The sequence below is a fragment of the Pelecanus crispus genome, chromosome 2 (assembly GCF_030463565.1).
Source record: "Pelecanus crispus isolate bPelCri1 chromosome 2, bPelCri1.pri, whole genome shotgun sequence".
Classification (NCBI taxonomy): Eukaryota; Metazoa; Chordata; class Aves; order Pelecaniformes; family Pelecanidae; genus Pelecanus; species Pelecanus crispus.
In genome coordinates this window covers 82,952,333-82,973,211 of record NC_134644.1, presented here as the reverse complement: position 1 = coordinate 82,973,211, position 20,879 = coordinate 82,952,333, and the positions used below count along the sequence as shown (strand labels likewise).

Here is a 20,879-nt window from a genome sequence, read left to right as displayed (position 1 = left end):
GCTCCTGCTAAATCCTCCCTGCGTGGAGCACATCTCGGTGCCTGTCTCAGCACTCCTTTCAGCTGTGTTTTTCAGCATGCTCGGTTTGTGGGAGAAAGCAACTTGCTTGCCCTCCCCATGGGTCCAGTGTTGGAAAGAGGTTTGAGCACACCCATGGAAGACAAATCTGATGAGGGGGGCAGTGGTGTTGAGGCATTGGCACATGAGAGCATCGGGAGGGAAAGCCACACCTAATGATGAAGGAGTCTAAGGCAAACTAAGGGGGTCTGAACCCAGGAGCATCAAAAATGTGATGGCTTAGCACACTTGTTTATTTTTCTCATTTTTCTAGCTTGATCATTCTAGGTGATTATGTCTTTTCCTAATGTAGCTGGGTTTTATAGCTATTAAGTGTTTCTGTGCTTTAACTGCTCTTTTTATAACTTAGCTTTTTAGTGTACATGCAATATTTCTCATGCAGTTTTCTTCACATGAGAAACCATGAAATATAATGGCCTCTTTCTTAGTATATGTTTAGGCAGCTTTGTATTGCACGTTCCTTGCCAGATGGACAGTAAATGCTGCTTGGTCATGTGAATATATTTTATTGCTATTTTTACAATGCATAAATATGCAACTGGTAGACCATAATGACTCTGCAGTAACGGGTAATATGTTTGCAGACCTAGGTAAACCCTTGCTGACAAGCGCTATGCCTGCAGGAGTCACTGATTTACCAGGTGGAACTAAGGGCAGCAGGACCAAGTTTCAGATCATCTGTACCTGCTGCTCCAGGTTGCACAGTTCTTGCTGTATCGCTGGACAGCATCTCCAGTAATACTGGACCATCATCTCCCCCAGCACAGTTTTTTTTCTTTAACCCCATGTACTAAATGCTGAGTGAGTTCTAATTTTTGTAATTTCAAGAACTCCAGTCTTTTGTCAGACATTCCTATGCAAGACCTCCATACTGGTAATTTTGCTGTGAAAGCACTAGCTTTTGTATGCCACTGCAACATTTCCACTTCTGAAGAAAGAAGCTTCTGTGTCAGTAGACAAGTACTGAAGCCTCGACTGAATTCAGGGGGTGTTTCGAGGCCTATAAGTTATACTCCTGCCATGCCTGTGCATGTGAAACTTCTGCTGATATTGCTTAAACTAATCCACATCTCATGGCTGCAGAGTTTTCCGGCTGCACTATTGAGCAGGGCAGAAAAGAGATGGGTCATGACTGGCCAAGGAGGACTTCACTGCTACAGTAATAATCTTTCTACCTTTGTCTTCCGGTCACTTTGGCATCCTCCTCCTTCTCTGTGTTCCACAAAGTGTTGGATGGGAACAGCAGAGATCTTACTGGAGTCTGAACGAACTGAGGCTGTGTGTGGTAGTCCCACACATGACGCTCAAATCCCTATGTACAAATAAAGCCACACATTTTGAAAGTCATTCATGTAAAAAAAAGAATATGTCCCACTGGGCAACCCTGAGAATTGAGTGACATTTCTTTCCTGGTTTGTTTGACTCAGGGTCTGTGCCAGCTAAGGGGGTCCAGTTGTGCTGGTTTCCAGCATTTAAACTCCCCAGATGGTACAAGTAAAGGATTGCTTGTAACTTCTAACTGCAACTTGGGACGCATGACTGTGTCCTCTGTAAGGTGTATTTCATCTGGTGAAATTTTTTTGTATGTTTTGGAATGGTCCTTCCATGCTGTCTTTGTCAGATGCTTTTAGTCGTCTCTTATCAAGACTTGTAAATGGCACATTAAATATGGAATTCTCCATTTAGGTCTAAGCAGGTTTTGGAGAGGGCCTGTTTTCTTCAGGGATCTGTGAAAAGAAGAGGGAAGGGAGATGAAAAAATTATTTATTGAAAAGTTCAGTGTCAGTGTCAATTACTTCTATATCCGTGTTCATCAAATAAGTTGTTTTATCTAGAAAGGAAATCAAATTCAGGAAACTACTAGCAGAGGAAGCTGCTCTCCCCCTTAGTGTACTATCCCAGGAAAGAAAAGGGAGAAAAAAGAGCCATTCCCATGCCTTGTTTCAAATAATACTTGAGTATTATTTGAATAATACATTATTTGAATAGTTCCACGAAGTGGAAGGGCTCCTGCAGGAAGAGGTCAGGGGTAGCTCATAGTGCTTTGAATTCACTAGGCAGGGAGGAGATTCAAATCCTAGCACCCAGCACACCTGGATTGTGAACCTGTATTTAGGACACTGACTGAGGAGGTGAAAAATCCCACTTCTGGAAAGGATGGATTACTGATACAAACTGGAGCAGGATTCCACAAGAGAGGCTGACCGTGTTCCTTGCTCCTACTGGAGCCCTTTAGCAGCTTGGCAGACAGGTGCTCTAGAGACAAGAGTCTGATTTCACCAGGGAGAAAAGAGGATCCTAACTGGGACCTCCACCTCATGTGTGAGCATCCTCCTCCCTGCCACAGGACCCATTTTTGAGGAACTGACTCTTCATATCTTTACCTTATTTTTAGGTGCTCCCACACTGTCTGTTTCTGCTTTTTTTTTCCTAGAGTAGAATGAAACACGCTGTGTGAATCACAATGCAGTGGTGATGTGTCCACTTTTATTTTAATATCAGCAAGAAGAAAGAAAGAATATGTATTCTGAAGTGATCTGCAAATATCTGTCCTGGCTTTTTCAGTTCAACTGTCAAATTTAAAAAAAAAAAAGAAAAAAGATGTAGACAGTGTCATTCCTAATATTACTGTCACTTGATGCTTTGTCTCCATCTGCAAATATTTATCTTTGTTACTCTTATGATTAAAAATCACGGTAAAGATGTATTTTAAAAAAAGAAGCATTGGTTTATATTAGAGGGCATCTTTTACTTCTGAAAATTAAAATTATATGGCCTAAATCATAAGGTTCAGTGTGCCTAATGCTAGATATACTTTTTTCTCTTCAGCCTTTAAGCTTTGAGAGCAAGAAAAGCTACACCTTGAAAGTAGAGGGTGCCAACCCCCACCTGGAAATGCGGTTCCTGAACCTGGGTCCCTTCCGCGACACCACCACCGTCCACATCAGTGTGGAGGATGTGGATGAACCTCCTGTGTTCGAGCCCAGCTTCTACTTTGTGGAAGTGCCCGAGGATGTGGAGATTGGAACCACCATACAGATGATTTCTGCCAAGGACCCAGATGTGACCAACAACTCAATCAGGTCTGTCCCCCCTTTGCGTGTTCCTCCAGGAGCGCTGGTACTTTTGGTTGGTGGGACAGTGGTGGCGCTGAAACAGAAAAAACTCTCTTTTTAGCCCGTGGTAGTCATCAGTGGGTTTAGCCAAACCAGATCTCACACACTGAGGGGCTCTGCTAGGACTGCCAAGCGATGCAGGAGCTCACCCTTACCTTTTCTGTAGCATGGAGAACGTCTGCATCTAGCATTGCAATAAACCGGTCAGGCATGTCCTGATAGCATACATTAAAAACAAGCCCCAGACGCCTGTGCCTTTGCTGGCACAAAACCTGACAGCATCGCTGAGAATCTGCTGCCATAGCAAGGGGAAGGTAATCAACTCACTGCTCCTCTCTCTCCCTTCTGTTTCAAAGCCCGCCTTTGTCAACAGCTCAAATACACAGCTACTTTTGGAGTAGATTGAATGCGTACTAATAAATATTCATGAACCACTAAATTATATAGTGTCTGGTCAAAGCTGCAGAACTAGATATTCCCATAAGGGTTTAAGAAAGGTAAAGCTGTATTTACAGCCATGGGAGCTTTGTAGCTGCAACTCAGCAAGGAGCCAAAGGAGCAGATTTTTGTGATCACAGCCCTCTTTTCCATAGTGGCTGCCAAGTCAGCCCAGTTTATCAGAGAAGACTGTTTTTCTCTGAGGCCAGCCCACATACTAATTTTCACAACCTGCAGAAGCTCCAGGTAACTGCAAGTTAATAATCCCAGCAGGTCGGCTCCTTCTCTCAGATGAGAAACGCTTTGGGTGTTGAGCTGCTGTTTGCCTAACCTTGCGTCAGTCCAGCTTCGGAATTGTCTGCATTCGGGAACAGTCTTGGGAAATACAGGAGGGAGTCAAAACATCAAGTATTTGGAGTTTTTGAAGAAAGTTAAATCTATATGAGCAACTCTGCGGGTTTCAGCTAGGATATCTGAGCAGACACAAAGCCTGTTCTTCTTAATGATATTGCTTTCTGTGTTGCTGCTTTAATTATTTTTTTCATCTCTGCTACCTTAATATACCTGTCTTTTCTACCTACATTATAAGGTTATCACACTTCTCATGACATTGTCTCAAATTCTTCAATAAAACTAAGTATTATACTGTCTGCATCACAATTTCATTACCCTAAACTTTTTTCCACTCGCATCCTATTTTGCTGATTACTGTCTAGCATTATCCAAACACTGCAGTGCAAACAGCTTTGTGCTAATCTGCTTAAAATAGTATAAGAATAATTCTGCGGCTATCAGAGGGTAGAAGTGTTCATTGTTATTTTTAATGAGGTTTTCCTTAGTTTTCTTCAGAGCTTTCCAGTGACTACCCTTGATGAAATAGCACTCTGTAAAGCACAGAATGCATCACCAAAGAGATATTAAAAAAAAAAAAAGGTTGCAAATATGCAGAGACTCCTTTGTAACTCTGTTCCTTCCCAACTTTCTTCCTCTTTTTCTTCCCGTCTTCCTCCCTTCCCATTTTCCTTTCTTTCCTCCCTCCTTCCCTCCTTCTTCCCCCACACTTTGTATGTACAGACGTAAATGATTAGGGCAGAGGAAACAGGAAAAAAAAGAGAAAATTCCATTTGTAATGCTATCTAAAATGCAAATGTGAAGAATTGGTTCTCTTTGCCTCTTATGTGGTCTCCTCCATCCATGCCAGCTCTGTGCAGTATCAGTCTGGCAATGCTTTAGGCTTGCTCTGCATTCACTTTGCACAGGGCAAGGCAAGATAAGAAAAACAAAATCCCAGATACGTATTTTGTTACACAAGATGAAATCCAACTGAAATTAAAACTGTGATCTGACCTCTCCTTTTGCCATTTTTTTCAAGTATGGAAAAGCCAGGACACATTTCAGAAGGACTCACTAAGCACGGGGGAACTCTCAAATCCTCATTTTCCCAGTGTCCAGTGTCTGGACTCCTGTACTGTGAAATTCTGATTGCTGGAAATATGCCATGATTGTTGTTAAGGAATTCAGGAAGATGACCTAGAGAGTACAGTGGAAGCGAGTGTGAAGGAGCAGGTATTATTAGCAGGACAACTTATGGGGAGTATCCAGACAAAGAGTCCACCTGTGCCTCTTGACACCTGTGATTAATACCACACCACTAATCACAAGGCTATATTCAATTTCAGATACTCATTGTCCTTAAACTGTCAGAAATTCTTTTTATAGCCCTCATACAAGAATAATTATTATAGCAAAATATAGCAACACTTGTACTTATTTCCTAAATAAATCAAATGCCTCAGAACTCTTTATTTAAGAAGAGATGGGAAGGACTGGGAAGGAAAGGGAAGCAAACCTGCCATCCCACCCACTTTGATTTTTTTTGAAAAAAAGTGTAAAAGAAGTTCCCAACAACATAGCTCAATAGTATTTTATATCCCAGTTTAATAAGGGCCTATATAAAGATCAGGCTGGCATGCTTGTTCCATTACTGGAAGTAAATGCAATTGTGCTGAAAGGAGAAGATTCAGAAGAAGGAGCCCCATTCAGCATCTGTTATGGCTAATGCTTTCAATTCCCATCAACTTCAAAGAAAGAACCAACAAAAATAATTCTGGGCTCTGTTCTAGGCTGTGGCATTTACATAGGCGCACACAAGTCTTTTGCCAAAGGATCTCTTACCATGCTAACATGCTATCTAGGAAGGCAACTCATACAAACTGCTGTTAAGAGCAAGGTGATGCACACGAATGGTATTGAGTATTTTACACACCCTGCAAAGCGGTGCCTCTGACTGAGTACAGCAGTGACAGCTGTCAATCAGCTGCCTCCCTGCCCGAGTTTTCTGGGCTGCAGGTACCACCACACCCCCATGCTCACCAGTGTGAGACGCTTGTTCCCAGCATTAAACTGACATATTGGCCAGGCAAGTCCAGTAATTATGATGAATCAACCTCACAGAGGGAGCTGTTTTTCTGGCTGGATGATATGAGAAAGCCAGTCATCATCCCTCTTGCGCTGACATGGCTCAATCAGTAAGATGGTCCAGGATGCAGGTGGAGTTTATTCCCCTGAAGGAGGAGAGAATACAAAAGTACAAGGAAGGGAACGGTTCCTCCTTGTCATCCTAAGTGCCCAGAGAACAAGCTGATGTAATGTCATTTTCATCCTGTCTGAATTGTGCCCCAGGAAAGGGCACAATTATTTTGCTTAGAAAAAGAAATCACACTCCTCACTGACAGGTTTTTCTCTGTAAAGCAGATGTTCCTGTGCTGAGCTGTGCCTTGCTTTGAGGCTTCTTCCTCTAAATCTTCCTGTCTTCCAGCTCCATCCAAGTACTACTCATCATTAAATGCCATTAGCCACATGAACTCCTAGTTTTTCAAGCATCTCACTCTGTACGTATACTAGTCAACGGAGCACATAACTAGGTTGTGGAAGAATGTGGATCTGCTGTGTATGACAGTATTCCCATTGCTGGGATACTTCTTTGGCTATAACACACAGTTTTCACAAGGGTTGCATAATATTTTTAATATGTACTCTTGCAGATACTCGATTGACAGGAGCAGTGATCCCGGGCGGTTCTTTTATGTCGACATTACATCAGGAGCACTGATGACTGCAAGACCTCTTGACCGGGAGGACATTTCTTGGCACAACATCACGGTGCTGGCTATGGAGCTGAGTAAGGAGAATGCAGACTCTACATAGATTAAAGAGATACAATAGACAAAGCAGGCTGAGAGACCTGAATTCAGCAATTCACATGTTCTTATGCACTGAGTGGGAAGCTGTATTAACTGAATTACTCTCTGACATCAACAAGCCAATACTGCATTTTATTTATTTTTTATGCTCCTTTTCACAGGGTGGTGGGAGGAGTAGAGGCTGGCAATTAAATGCAGAGTGCTGCTTTTTCAATTCATTAGTATTCCAGGGATTTATTTAAAACTCTTCCTGTTGTGTTTCTGCAAGAGCTCTAGCTCTTCAGAAGGGCTAGGCAGTTAAAGCCGATATTGCTAAGGCTGCACAGCTGCCAGAGCTGCCAGTCCTACCTGGGGGGTAGGGACTGGTAGGCAGCAATGATCCTACACTGCTAGGTCACTAGTTGAAATCTGCTCTGGTTCAGCAACAAGTAAACGTCATCACCATCTGCTTGCTGCATAAATACTTTGGGCCAGAGTGCTTTGGGATCTTCTAGTATGCTGAACTTATTATGCTTTTGGGTTTTACAATGAGCTAAAACTCAGCTCAGGGTTCATCCGTGCCAGGTATTTACCGAGGCTATGAGAACAAGGAGATGCTGGTCATTTCATAGCTTCGGTATGAAAAATTTAGCTGAGTTTGAAATTCTAACAGGTGTGAGCTTCATAAAGGAGCTTGGGATATATAAGCAAATAAAATAAAAGGTTCACCTAGTCTTCACCTGAAATCTCTTTGGTCCACATAGCTTTTGCTCAGGATCTCAGTTCATCTGCTGAGGGACAGCAGCTTTTCAGAAGCATGCTGCCAACAGCTGAGGCATTCCTCATGTCTGAGAGAGCACCATGCACATCCAGGCTGTACCAGAGATACGGGGCAGTTTGAGAGGAAAAAGTTTCAAGCAGCTTGCCCAGAATGCAATCAGCCAACTTGAAGTTAGCAGAGGGAATATTTCACCAGAGTCGGGGTGACTTTGCCACATATTTGCAGGCTGTTCCAGCACACATTGCTTTTCTGCCCCTTTTTTAGTAGTGAGAGGGGTGGGTGACATGATGGGGTCTCACCCCCATCTATTTTGATGCTAGCTTTATTTTCAGTCACCAATGGCCATTGTAATTCCATGTAAATCCACATAGACACATGAGTCTGTAAAAGCTGCCCCTGTAGCAGCACTTGGGGGTGAGAGTAATATGAAGGCATGTCTTCCTTTGACTCATCCTCCGTCAATCCTCTGTCAGTTTTGCTCTGTACATGTGCAGCACAATATTTTAATTTAGTGAATAGTTTCAAAAATGTCATAGTTGTGCACTCCTGAATAAAGCTCCTTGTTTTGAAAGTTAGTTCAATATTAATAAGAGTGTAAATGCAGACATTCCTGTGCCACAATGACAAGTGTGTTAGCAAGATATATATGGATATGTGGGAAGCTGAAGGATTAAATTATAAATTAGGGAGAAACAATACAGTTTAAGAGTGTTATCTCAATGATACAATGTGACACGTTATGGATACAGTACATTGAACATTTAAGAAAATTCCAGAGAGTGAGAAAATTCTCTATTGTTTATATGAACATATAATTTCTTGCTGTAAAGGGAGATAAATATGGAGATAAATGCACAAAGTGATATGACTAAAAAGAAGATGAGAACACTAATTTTTAAGAATTTTTATGGATTTTTTCACCTTTCTGACCTCTTAAAAATTATTTTTTTTTTCCTTTCTGCTTAGAGTTTCATTTTATCATTAAATAAGGGGAAAAAAGATGTTTTGGGGCAGAAAAACACAGTAAGAAAAAAATTGTTCTGTGGCCTCTTATTCTGGAAATTTTGAAGATATGTGAAATGATGGATGGATTTACTGGCAAAGAAAGCTAATGAACCAGTGGGACAGAAATATCACAAATTATGTCATGCAGAATGTAAAATTTTTATTGCAATTTTAAGCTTCAGTGAAAGCTTTTCTGTACAATTTTATGTGTTATTACATTTTAAACCCCCCTGTACAAAGTATCAAAGACTTGACACTATTTTTGAGTTCAAGGAACATAAATTCTGAGCAAAAACATATCTGAACTGCAGAATTACCACTTTCCACAAGCTCTAAATAATAAACCTATCCTTAAAAGATCCTCTTCCTAATTTGTGCCACCAGTACTGAGGCTCAACGAACAGTATTGCCCAGTCAAAGGGCAATAAAAAAATAGGGGGCATTGTCTGAAACTTGTGTTACAGAAATATTCCCATTGGACTCAACCAGGTTGAAGTCTTTCACGGAATTTTTTTGAAAAAGATGTGATTAGATGGGAAGCCAGGACAGACAGAGAGCAGCATTCGCAACTTCACTCCAAGTCACACAACCCACAAGTGACCACAGTTCCCGATGGGAAAACGTCATTTAACGCAAATCAGTAGCAAAAATGCTGCTTTACCTCTTGAGCAGAGTGAGGAGCAGCCCCTTCCCCTCCCTGTATATTGCCTTTCTTTACGTTGTGCCTCCTCCTTCCAGACAACCCCTCGCAGGTGGGCAGCGTCTCCGTGACGGTGAAAGTCCTGGATGTGAACGACAATGCGCCAGAGTTTGCAAGGTTTTATGAAGCTTTTGTTTGTGAAAACGCCAAAGCAGGGCAGGTGAGAAATGATAGTAATGCCAGGGGTTGGGGAGGGGATGCTGTCCTACGCAAAGACAGCATGCCAGAAAGGGTGAGCATTGGAAAGAGGGCTCAGGTAACCACACGTTTCGTCTGAAGTCTTGTTGGCAGCTCGCTGGGACGCTTTCCAAAGGCAAGCACATCGCACCAGGATTAGCATCGTATATAGCACCTCTGTTTTCTCCCGCACTAGTTTCCAGGCTCACTGCACAATACACTTCGCGGCTGAAACAAAGCCTTCCCTTGGGCAGGTGCCATCAGGCAAACACTCGGTGTGTCCTGCAGCAGCGACAAAGAGAGGAGAAGCATTATGAGAAATGCCACGGAGTCAGCCCAGCCCACGTGTGACAGAGAAGGCTCACTGTTAAAAGACCCTATTTATAAGAGCCTTAAGCACCCCTGGGCTTACAGGAGCTGGACATAACTTACTACATCAGCTTCAAAGGGGTGCCAAACGGAATCTGTTCTGCTGTGAACTGGAGGTGACAGAGAGTCATAGACAACACAGGGCTTCCCGCTCTGCACACTGTAAACCAGCACCTCCAAGCAAGCGGTGAAGCCTCTTTGCTCCCCTCCCCTCCAAAACCCCATCAAAGCCTTGAACAAGGTCTGCCGGTGTCGTGAGCCTGCGTCATGGACACGAGCTCTCCCTCGCTGGAGCTGGTGCAAGTTCTACTGCTGATCACTTGTGGGATCACCTAGTGCTTCACCACCCAGGGGCCACAGTGGAGACTTGTGTCTCCTAATGCAAAGCTGACTAGCATTGTTTAAACACATAGATGCACTCATGATTTGTGAAGGAAAACTCATGCTACCAATATCACTGTGTGTTCGCTGAGGCTTCTCCCATCTTGCTGTGAGGCAGAATGAAATAGCTTCTCACTGCTGGGACAACTATCCTCACAACTGTCATATACAGGATAATTTCACCTCACTAATCTACAGAGGTCCTTAACAGTATGGGGAATAGAAATCATTGCCTAGCCTTTTTCCTGGTTTTGAAGAGCGAGTGTCCTAAATAATAAGCTTTCTGAGAAATGCACGCTAATTTGGACTACTTTCTTCAGTAGAGAAAGCCAAACCCTGTTGCCCTATTTTGAAAAGTTCTGAAATCAGTTTTAAGGTGGTGAGTAAGACTTTATGGGTCTGTCATTTTCCTTTGCATCCAAAAATAACTTCTGAATGCAAAAATCCAGGTGAAGATTTATTCCTTGTCTAAAAAGATCTCAGAATGTTTATTCAGACAGAGCTATAGCTCACTGTGCTTCAAGCTGTTAGACCTACTTTACTAAGCCTCTATAGGTGATGTGACAAGTCTCTTTCTGGATTTAGCATTGTCTTAGTTTCTTTCCGTGGTGTTATTTATTGCATATGCAGAGTGTCTGCATGGTTGCCTTTTCTCTCTTTCTTTTCCACTGACATCTTGGGAAGAATTTAATTGATTTAAAATTAAGAGAGTGATAAAATAATCAACCTGAAGTCCTTTTCTACCTGCAAAATGAAGCTGAAAATAAGTATGGGCTTTCTTACAAGCTCTCTAATGCACAATGAATCTTCTGAACACCCTGGGCCCTCAAAATAAAAAAGAACCTGCAACAGAAGATAGGGATGCATGAGAGAAAAGTGTCTGTTATTTGAAGCGAACTGACTATCTCCTCCTTTGTTTAACAGTGATTTGCATGATCATAGCAAAATAAATGAAGCCTGCAAGGTTTTGAATCTCTTCTTGATTTATCTATTGTACCTCTGCAAGACACTTTTATTTAAATGCTCCAGTTGCTTATAATTTTATATATATAAATATATGTTATATTTTTATTATATATATTTTGCTTCTCACCTGTTTCTGCTTTGTTCTCATATTCTGTAGCTGATCCAGACAGTGAGCGCCATCGACAGGGATGACCCACAGGAGGGTCAGCACTTCTACTACAGCCTGGCTCCGGAGGCAGCCAACAACCCCAACTTTACTCTAAGGGACAATCAAGGTAATCAGAGTGGACACAGACAGTTAGCTACTCTAATTTCTAATGCCTGAGTTGGACTTGAGAGGCTGTGGCTTACAGTGTGTGATAAGACTGCCAGTTCAAATAATACCAAGTGACATCTGCTCCTTAAAGGCAGTAATACACTTGAAGGTTATATGATATTTTCTTCTCTATAAATATTCTCCAGCAATAGGCCCCTTTTTCTTCTTCGAGGAAATGTGCCAGTGTTTTGTGCAAATTCAGGTCTTGTGGTCAGGCTGCAGGCATCTCGGATTACAGGAGCGGAAATTGCATTCATTCAAAAGGAGATGCTTAAAGGTAGGATAGCAATTGGAACTAGGAGACAAATCTATAGGGAATTACATTGCTCTTTTTCAGTACTCTTCATGTTTTCTCCCAGGCACAGAAAGGGAAGGTTCTTGTACTGTTCCAGTCTTTTCCCCCAAGCACTTTTTTTCTTCCTCTTTCCACATCCTCATTTCCCTAGGAAAGGGAGGGATGTAGGGAGGAGATGCAGAGCCTTAGGGGGATAACTTGGCATAGAGCTGAAAGTCTGTGTAAGATGCACTAAGTAGAAACTGAAATACCAGAGGGAAGACTCATGGCAAATGCTGGCATTTGAGTACCCTAACCAGTGGAATTTGCTTTTTTGGGGAAGTTTTGGTGGGTTGGAGCCTGCAGGAAAGCCCTACCGCAGCAGGCCTTCACATGACTGCTGCTGATAGAGGGTCTCCATGGGCAGACAACGGTGCTGAGGTCAGGTCTACACCAGCCTCCACTGGGAAAGAGGGACGACCTTGAGTGACCTGGTGCAGAGCTTTGGAAGTCAATGTGAAGGGGCTGGATTTCAGTAGGAGTTTAGTGTGTAAGGTACCACAAATCAGCAAGTGATTCCAGGATAAACAGGGAGAAAGTCTGGCCACCTGCAGCATCTGTGGCCAATCTCCAAGCACAGTGCCATGCCTACTTGTCACACTTACTTCCATAAGCCCCATCTGTGCCTCTGCAGACATATGAAAGAGCAACATAGAAGCTAATAAAGAAGCCACTGCCTTCACTAACCAAACATGTCTTAAAACAAGCTACTTGCAGAGTCTGGAGCCCTCCTCCACAGCATGCTAATGCTTTTTCATCCCAAAAGCAAATTTTTTTCTACAGTGTCCCTGAAGCCTTGCCACACAATTTCTTGCATTTTTATCCCTTCTTTCTCCCATTGTCTCCCTCTTTTTTAATTTTGAGTATATATTGCCAAAATAAGTAAACAAATAAAACACAACTATTGCTAAAACGTTTGGCAAATGAGGCTCATTTCACCCTCAAGGCATTGTTCTAAAAAAGGAAACACAAAATTCCCAGCATCAGATGCACTTTTTCTGTCTAAGGCCATACTTGTGTTAATTTATAGTGGCAACAGTGACTGAATGACTGTGCCTCCCGCTTTCTGTAAAATACCAGTTTTCCAGAGATATATATCACAAGAAGCTTAGGGTACTATTGGTTACAAATTTGAAATAAAAATGTTAAGTATCAAACCACTGACTCTTTGAAATATACACATTAAGGATCAATTTACTGCCTCAGCAATTTGGAGAGCAGTAGTCATTTCAGTAACAATAATTTATATTTATATTTTCATCTAGGGACCACTAAGGACTATATAAATTATATGACTTAGTCACAGGGGGGGTAGCTATACTGTATGTCACAGGGTGACAAGACAAGAAACAGAACCCACCTTGGTAGTCACAGCCTGTGCATGTAAACATGAGACAGCAATGCTTTCCAGGCTGCGGGAAGGCTCTATTAAGATTAGCAATTGTGCTGATTACTTGGTTGTCCAATATAGCAGTAAGAGAAACTGCAAGACATGCAGCCTTCCTGGCAACAATTAAAACCTTGATTTATACTGAGCAACAGATAGATCACAGTTTGCATTCTGATGAGTTGTTTTACATACTTCTTTGGCCCTTGGTCATTTTAGTCTCCAAGAACTTCTTCAGTCTATTCATTCTCCACATATCTCTGGCAGACAGAGAAATCCTATTGTTTTCCACTTTATAGACGGGGATCAAGGGCAAGGAGAAATTAAGCTACTTATATGCCTGGTTCCCTTTCAGTTCAGTAAAATCACTGGGAGATAGACACGTATCTGCAAAGATCTGGGCCTAAATGACTTCCCAAGACCATACAGGATATATGTGATGAAGTAGGGAATTGAGCTGGGGTCTCCCATCTCTTCGGTTACTGATGTAGGGCACTGGCAAGCCATCTTCCCCCACTTCTAAATCCAGGTGAGATTATGCTGGGAAAAAGTTGGCAAAAGAGGATTGCTGTAAGAATGGGATGAACAGCAAAATATACTTACTGCATTTCCAGATTAAACTCTGAGCTAATCTTCTGTTGACCCTTAAGTGCTGCCCTCCGTCTTTGGCTACCAGGAACTGATGAAGAGAGTAGCCATTTCAATGGGTGCAGGCACCAGTGTCATACCACTGCCAGGCCTGTCATGGGAAGCCTCTGGCTGTCCTCCCCATTGCATTTAAATTTGTCCTAGGAAAATTTTTGGCTATTTCTTCCTTCCCTAAAACTGTGTTCTACCTCACGCTTTGGCAGAGCGCAAAAGCAGTGAGCTGAACATCCCCAAGAAAAAATGTGATCCCTTCCTCAATCTGGTGGTGTCTGTAATGCCTGCTTCCTTGTGCTCTTTCTCCCACTCCTGGTGAAATATTTCTTTATTTTATTCCTAAACTATTCATATTTATTATAATTAGTTTTTAAAAACTAACAGAAGTTCTGGGCTAATCATCCGCAGTTCTTGTACAGACGCATGCAGAAAGAAACCAAGCCTTTCTTGTGAATAAACCTCAGGGTTTGGACCTACACAGTGGTTAATTCCCCAGACCTCTCCAGGGAGGTACATCACTTCCAGTGGGGCAGAAAACTGCAGGAAGGAGATGCTCTATGGCTTGCTCTCGCAACCACATGAAGACACCACCCTGCATGTCCACGGGAAGTACAGCTTTCACCTCCTGCTGATCACACAGGTGTGGGATCCGCCATGCTGCAATCTTCAGCATCTCTGCTCAGCGCTGCAGCTAAGTGCTACCAACCAGCCCTCTGCGAGCCAAAGACGCTGTGTTGGAAGTTGTGTTGCAAAAATATTGTGCATTCTTATCATGCTTGCTTTTCTTATTAATATAATGGGGCTTTCATGCCCTCACAAGCCCTCTTCTCTTGATGGCTGAGACTTAGCAGATTTTGAATTTGGAGGAAAATTGTATACTCCACTTTCTGCCATGCTGCATCACATTCCAGCATGTCCTTCGCACTGCAGTAGCATGTCAAATCGCATTGGTTTTTGATGAGTCACACAACAAGCTTTGGCACCAACGTATTGCAGTTGCAGAGTAACAGGTAGAGCAATTCTTTAGTGATGATTTGGATGCCTGCCTAGTACAAAGCAAAACAAAACAAAAGGGTTGAAATGTAACGCTAAGAGTCACCAGGAGAATTTTATCATGAAGAACATTTAAGACTTGGGTGACATGGTCAGCACATCACAGCAAAAATATGTATATACACATACATATCTTTCAATATTTGATTATAGAACCTTGGTTTGGCCTGAAAAAAGAATTATGGTCAAAAACATTTGAGATCTCTCACTAGCTGATTTTGCACAGCTTCAGTCAGGTTCATTGCCTGTGACTTCTTTTACACAGGCAAAGGATGACCAGCTCAGAATAATGAAGTCTTTTTCCCTCACAAAGAGCAATTTTACATAAAACGAAGGTTTGCTGTCACCTGAATAGAATTTGTGACTTATATTGTAAGTTAGTTTAAAGAGAGTGAGTCTTTCACCCAGGAAAGAGAAATGCAACCAAATTACTACACTGTTAAGATGATTCAGACATTTCCATTGACACAGCATAAATCCAGGCACTTTGCCATTTTCTGCCCTTTGAGCTGCTTTTTCTCATGCTAAAACAAGCCCAGTGATGAAAAGTTGTGGTATTAATAGTTGAGGAACCCATACTAGCAGGCGCATAAACTGCCCGAGGGAAGAGAAAGCACTTGCATGCGCCCCAGAAGAGAGGAGGGGGAGGTTTGCAGGAGGCGAGGACTCCCATCCGCAGCTCACCCCTTGCCCAGGAGCCATGGTAGCTGCCGGGTGCTGCTCTCTGCTGGATTTCGGGACACATTCCTGAAAATCGTCTATGTCTGTCCACACCCTCTGCGCATACTCAGAGCTGCATGGCATATCAAAGGGTGGTGAAATCAGTAAACACTGACACATAATCAGTTTTAAGCATCTTGGGGATTTCATCTTGCACCTGGTTTTTCCTCAAAGCTTCAGCTCTTGGGATCACATGATTTAACAAGGCACTACAATTTCACTATATATTCACATACAGACATGCACACACACTTCAGAATTTTACACTTTCAGAGTAAAAGCTTGAAATTTCATTGACGTGCAAGAAATAAAAGACCCTGAGATTCTTTTTAAAAACATGTCACAAATTCAAACTAATCTCATAAACTGCGGAGCCCAACATCTCAATACTCAACACTGTGTCCCAGTACTGTCTGATGCCATAAGATTTGCAGCACAAAGTATGGAACTTAGAGCATAATTTAAGTCCATCAGGCAAGTCTAGCAAGTCTAGCTTGAGTTTGGATATATTCCATAGCCGGCTGTATATAACACTCCTGATTTCACTCCAAAAAGCCATCAAATCATTTCTGATGTTCAGACTACAGCACATAATACAGCTGATTTACCTGCATGTAACCTAAGTCTCTGCACTGAAGAAAATCACCCAAGGTTTAAATTTTAGCAGTGAATTGACAGGCAAATAATAAGGAAATGGAACAACCCCTTGTTGATATTTTGGGTTTTTTCACAGTCTACTTGTGATCAGAAGGTTTCTTGCCATTTCCAGGCAGCAGGTCCATTGTGCCAATCCACCCGGGAAGAGCTGATTGGCATCCCGCATTTCCAAGCATAGCAAATGTACATTGGTGACAACCTGGAGATGCAGATGGCGAAGCGATGACATCTCCTGAACCAAGGGAACAGGAAACAAAACTAAGCAGTAAAAGAAACTGCATGAAGTTCAGCTCCCAAAAATCCCACAGCATCACTGCATGGGGTCAGGGCTTGTAGGTCTGCCAAAGAGAAAAAGTACCTGTGTTCCTCATTTATCTTAGCTGGCCCAAGTTCTGCAGACATGTATGTAAGAAGGGCCAGTTTTCCTGCAGGCTCCTTTAGACTCCCTGGTGCCCCAGATCACATTGGAGACATTCAGTCTTGCACTTTCCCAAAGTCTTTGAGGCCAAAAAGCTTAAAAGTCAGCACTGACAAAATCATCACTGATCTCCAAGGATTTTGCCTTGGCATTCCTGAAATGAGAATTGAGAGGAACAAATTCCTGAATCCAATTTAGTTCTGATTAGGAAACTTGGCACACAGTCTGAGGAATTTAAGGGAAGGGGTAGACAGGAATTGAAATACCACTGGGAAATTCTGACATTTTAAAAAACATGCTGAATATGGAGGAAAAAGCCCCAAAGGTAGGAATTTCCCTTGAAATGACCAACAGCAACTGTCTGTTAGGTCACTCTCTTACTATTCAGTTTCAGCAGCATCAATTTGATTCATTTTGATTCAAGTTCTTATAAAAAACAGGCGGTCACACTAAATGAAGCAGGATGGTCAAATCAAAGCAGAATAATTCTGACAACGATGACATGAAGCATTCTGACTTTTTTCAATGGCAAAAGTGCCAATGAAATTGCATGTATTTCACTGAAAAATGTCTAGTTGCAAATTTTCAACTCGCTGCTGCTCTAGGATAGCAAGCTGGTTTTTTTTTTCCTATGTCTCCTTGTTGCCTCAAGCAGATGGCCATGCCATGTATCAAAAAACATAAAAAGAACCTTAACATGCCCTCAAGGGTTATACACTAGCATCTCCAAAATGGTGGCAGCACTTAAGAGTGAGGTCTAGAAAAGCTGCTGAGCATGAACAAACAGGGACTACAAGTTGCCTTCAACTGTTTGTTTCTGTCTTGCCTTCTGAAAGCTCTTTTAGCAAAATCTGAAGGCTGTGAGTTTGCTCGGGGCACTTCATGTCACAAGGGGTAAAGGCAACTCATACGGTGCGTATGCCTTGCAGGTTCGGAGCTGTGGCCTGAGAAGACACTGGAATAGGGAAGGCAGAGGCAAAATGCTGATTATTGACAAACTGATAAAAATCAAAGAAAAAAAGAGAGAAGACAAATGGATGAGGATCTAGGGCTGATTTTTTTTAACCTTCCTTCTCTGCTGAATATATTTACTCTGTATATAAGCTCTTCTCTCTGTTTATTTTCCACCCCTAGACAATACAGCATGGATTTTGACAAGGCGCTCTGGCTTCAGACAGCATGAGCAGAACACCTTTTACCTCCCCATCCTGATTAGCGACAATGGCCGCCCCGTGCTGAGCAGCACGGGTACGCTGACCGTGCACGTGTGCAGCTGTGATGATGACGGCATGGTGATGTCCTGCAACGCGGAGGCCTATGTCCTCCCCGTCAGCCTGAGCAGAGGGGCACTCATTGCGATCCTTGCCTGCATCTTTGTCCTGCTAGGTAAACCCTTGGCTTGTTCTTGGGAGGGGACAAACTCTTCAGTTCTGGCCAGGGGGTTGCTGATCCACTGAATGCGAAGGACAGAAACACACACACATATCGATGTATACGTACATATATATATAATATGTAGACACACATACTTAAAGGGCCAAATCAAAGACCAGAGGGTGTAGTCAGCTGCATACGGCTTCAAACCCTGGGTTGTAGGAATGGGGGAAAAATATGGCCTGCAAGTATTTCTGCCAGATCCCCAAAGTGCTAGGGTGTCTGGTATGGCCCTGCTTTCCTGGAAGGGGTATGCCAGGAGGAAGTAGAGAGCTGTGGCTGGGGACAAGTTACTTTCTCATCCTCAGGAGTTTCTGATCATATGCTCTCACAGAAAACAGGAGTGCTAAGTCCAGTTCCACCTCTTGTCTTTTGGCAGGAGATATCCCCACCTCCATCCTTTTCCCTTGACATGCTACATTTAAATGGTGCCTGTGCAGCTATAAAGGGGCTGAACATCTTGCATGTGTTCTGTCTCCACAAATAAATTTCATCCTTTCCTTGCCCAGGCCTTCTGTGTCCCCTGTTAGCTGTTGGTATCAAAAGAACTCTCATTCACTCTCTTGAGTCACGAGATATTAGTTCAAAACACACTTTCCCTGAAATTTCAGGGGAACCAGTCCGAGGAGCAGTGGAGTAGAAATACAGGAAAAATTCTTTAAAAGTGCCTCAGTTCTGGCCTTGCAAAGGAGCCTAGATACCTCAGTCCAAAATTTCAGCATTCCAAACCTTTGCTGAGTTCTAGCCCTGGAAATACAGTCACCAGGTGACAACACATTTTCAGCAGTAAAAACCTCTGGTGCCTGTATGACCACTTCTCCCCAAGCTAAGAAGCGTCTGCAGCCCTTCAGTGCAGAGCAACTGATGGCAGTTCTACCCAGCCCAAGGCAGTGCCTTGTAGATAAACACAAAAATGCTTTGGAGCAGACCAAGGTGCTAGCTCTGCATTTTGCCGTGTAGACAGACATATCGCCACGGTGCTCCGGCACCATCCGTCCACGTCACGTGCAACACCCAGCCCAAGAGGCATCCCCAAAGCAGGCTGCAAAAGCCAGCTACACAGCTGGAGAAAATTATCTCTATGGAGCTGTGTGCCACTGCAGATAAACTGTTAATGATAGCTGATATGGCTAGCTTAAAAGTAGCTCAAGCATCGCTACAGTGCATTGGCAACCACCACTGGATAGACATGTCCTAAGTCTCACTGAGTGTTAAGAATTAAGGTGGGAAAAGGGACAGATTAGCAGGACCTCAAGCTACTAATTTTGACTGGGGGAGGGGATTTCTGCACCCCTTCACCCGGAAACACCACAGTTCTTTAAATCCAAGGGGCTGGCTGGGCTCACCGAGGGGAAAACAGGGCAGCAGAGAGTCTGAAGCCCTTGCAAGACCTGCCCCCTCGCTGACGGCCCCGTGTCTCGGTTGCCTCCCGCAGTGCTGGTGCTCCTCATCCTCTCCATGCGGCGCCAGCGGAAGCAGCCGTACATCATCGACGAGGAGGAGAACATCCACGAGAACATCGTCAGGTACGACGACGAGGGCGGCGGAGAGGAGGACACGGAGGCCTTCGATATCGCCGCCATGTGGAACCCGCGGGAGGCCCAGCTGGTGGTGAAAAACCGGCAGGACATGCTCCCTGAGATAGAGAGCCTCTCCCGATACGTGCCTCAGGCGTGCGTCATGGACAACAACGTCCACAACTACGTGCTCGCCAAGCTCTACGAAGCGGACATGGACCTGTGGGCCCCTCCCTTCGACTCCCTCCAGACGTACATGTTTGAAGGGAACGGCTCGGTGGCGGAGTCACTCAGCTCCCTACAGTCGGTGACGACAGACTCAGACCAGAGCTACGACTACCTGACGGACTGGGGGCCGCGCTTCAAAAAGCTGGCCGAGATGTACGGTGCCACGGACAGCAGCGGGGCTCTGTGGTAACAGACGAGGAATGGCAGAGAGGTTTCCATGCGAAACAGTGTCCGGTTAGGTCCATTCTCATCAGATGCTTCCATGGACATGGGTGAGGCCTCCTAAAAAATAGCAATACAGTGCTTGGATGAGAATGGGAAGAAGGGTGCGAATGAAGGTCTCTCTGGATCAGCTTTACTCAGTTAAATTAAGTCACGTTTTTTGAAACAGTGAGAAGAAGAAGGAAGAAAGTTTTCTTTCCTGTTTTTTACAGCAAAATCGGAAAGCTCCATGACTGGAATATAATGACATTACTCTCTCTCTCCCTCCCTCCTTCTCTCTCTCCCTTGTACACGGCAGCTTACTGAGCTCTATACGTCTGGATTCAAAGATCTGTAAACTCCAACTGTAATCTCTGACTCACTGAGAAATTGCCAGCATAGAAAAGTGGTTCCCCACCAGTTATTTTTCCCCCATTAAAAAGGAGAAAAAAAAATTGCTTGCTAACAAAAGGAAAAAAAAAAAATCCCATAAAGCAGAAAATTGAAACTGGAATCTCAGAGGGCTCTTTGTAAACTAAACCTCCTCTCTCTGTTGCTAACAGAGTCCTTTTTTAATCCTTTAGAAACAAGGCTGAGGGTTTTTTTCCACCTAGCCAAGCAGGCTGGGGAAGAGGCTTTGAATTTCTGCTCTAGTTTAATGGCTGATCTATGAGCGTTAACACTAATCCGTCTCCTATCAAGTTTGTGTAAATTTATTCTCGGTTCTTTAAAACCTTGACTCCGCTAAACTGCTCAGAACAAAACCAGAAAATCTGCCT

At 43.3% G+C, this 20,879-nt stretch overlaps 1 protein-coding gene across 1 annotated transcript in view; it reads left to right on the top strand.

The window, feature by feature from the left end:
* The window catches only part of CDH20 (cadherin 20), a 36,650-nt gene extending 16,561 nt beyond the window's left edge, over positions 1 to 20,089 (top strand). The window contains exons 6-11 of the mRNA XM_075706397.1: positions 2,908 to 3,161; positions 6,677 to 6,813; positions 9,339 to 9,460; positions 11,351 to 11,468; positions 17,855 to 18,106; positions 19,590 to 20,089. Of these exons, the coding sequence (XP_075562512.1) occupies positions 2,908 to 3,161; positions 6,677 to 6,813; positions 9,339 to 9,460; positions 11,351 to 11,468; positions 17,855 to 18,106; positions 19,590 to 20,089 (1,383 nt within the window). The remainder of the gene's footprint in view (positions 1 to 2,907; positions 3,162 to 6,676; positions 6,814 to 9,338; positions 9,461 to 11,350; positions 11,469 to 17,854; positions 18,107 to 19,589) is intronic.
* The last annotated feature ends 790 nt before the right edge of the window (positions 20,090 to 20,879 follow it).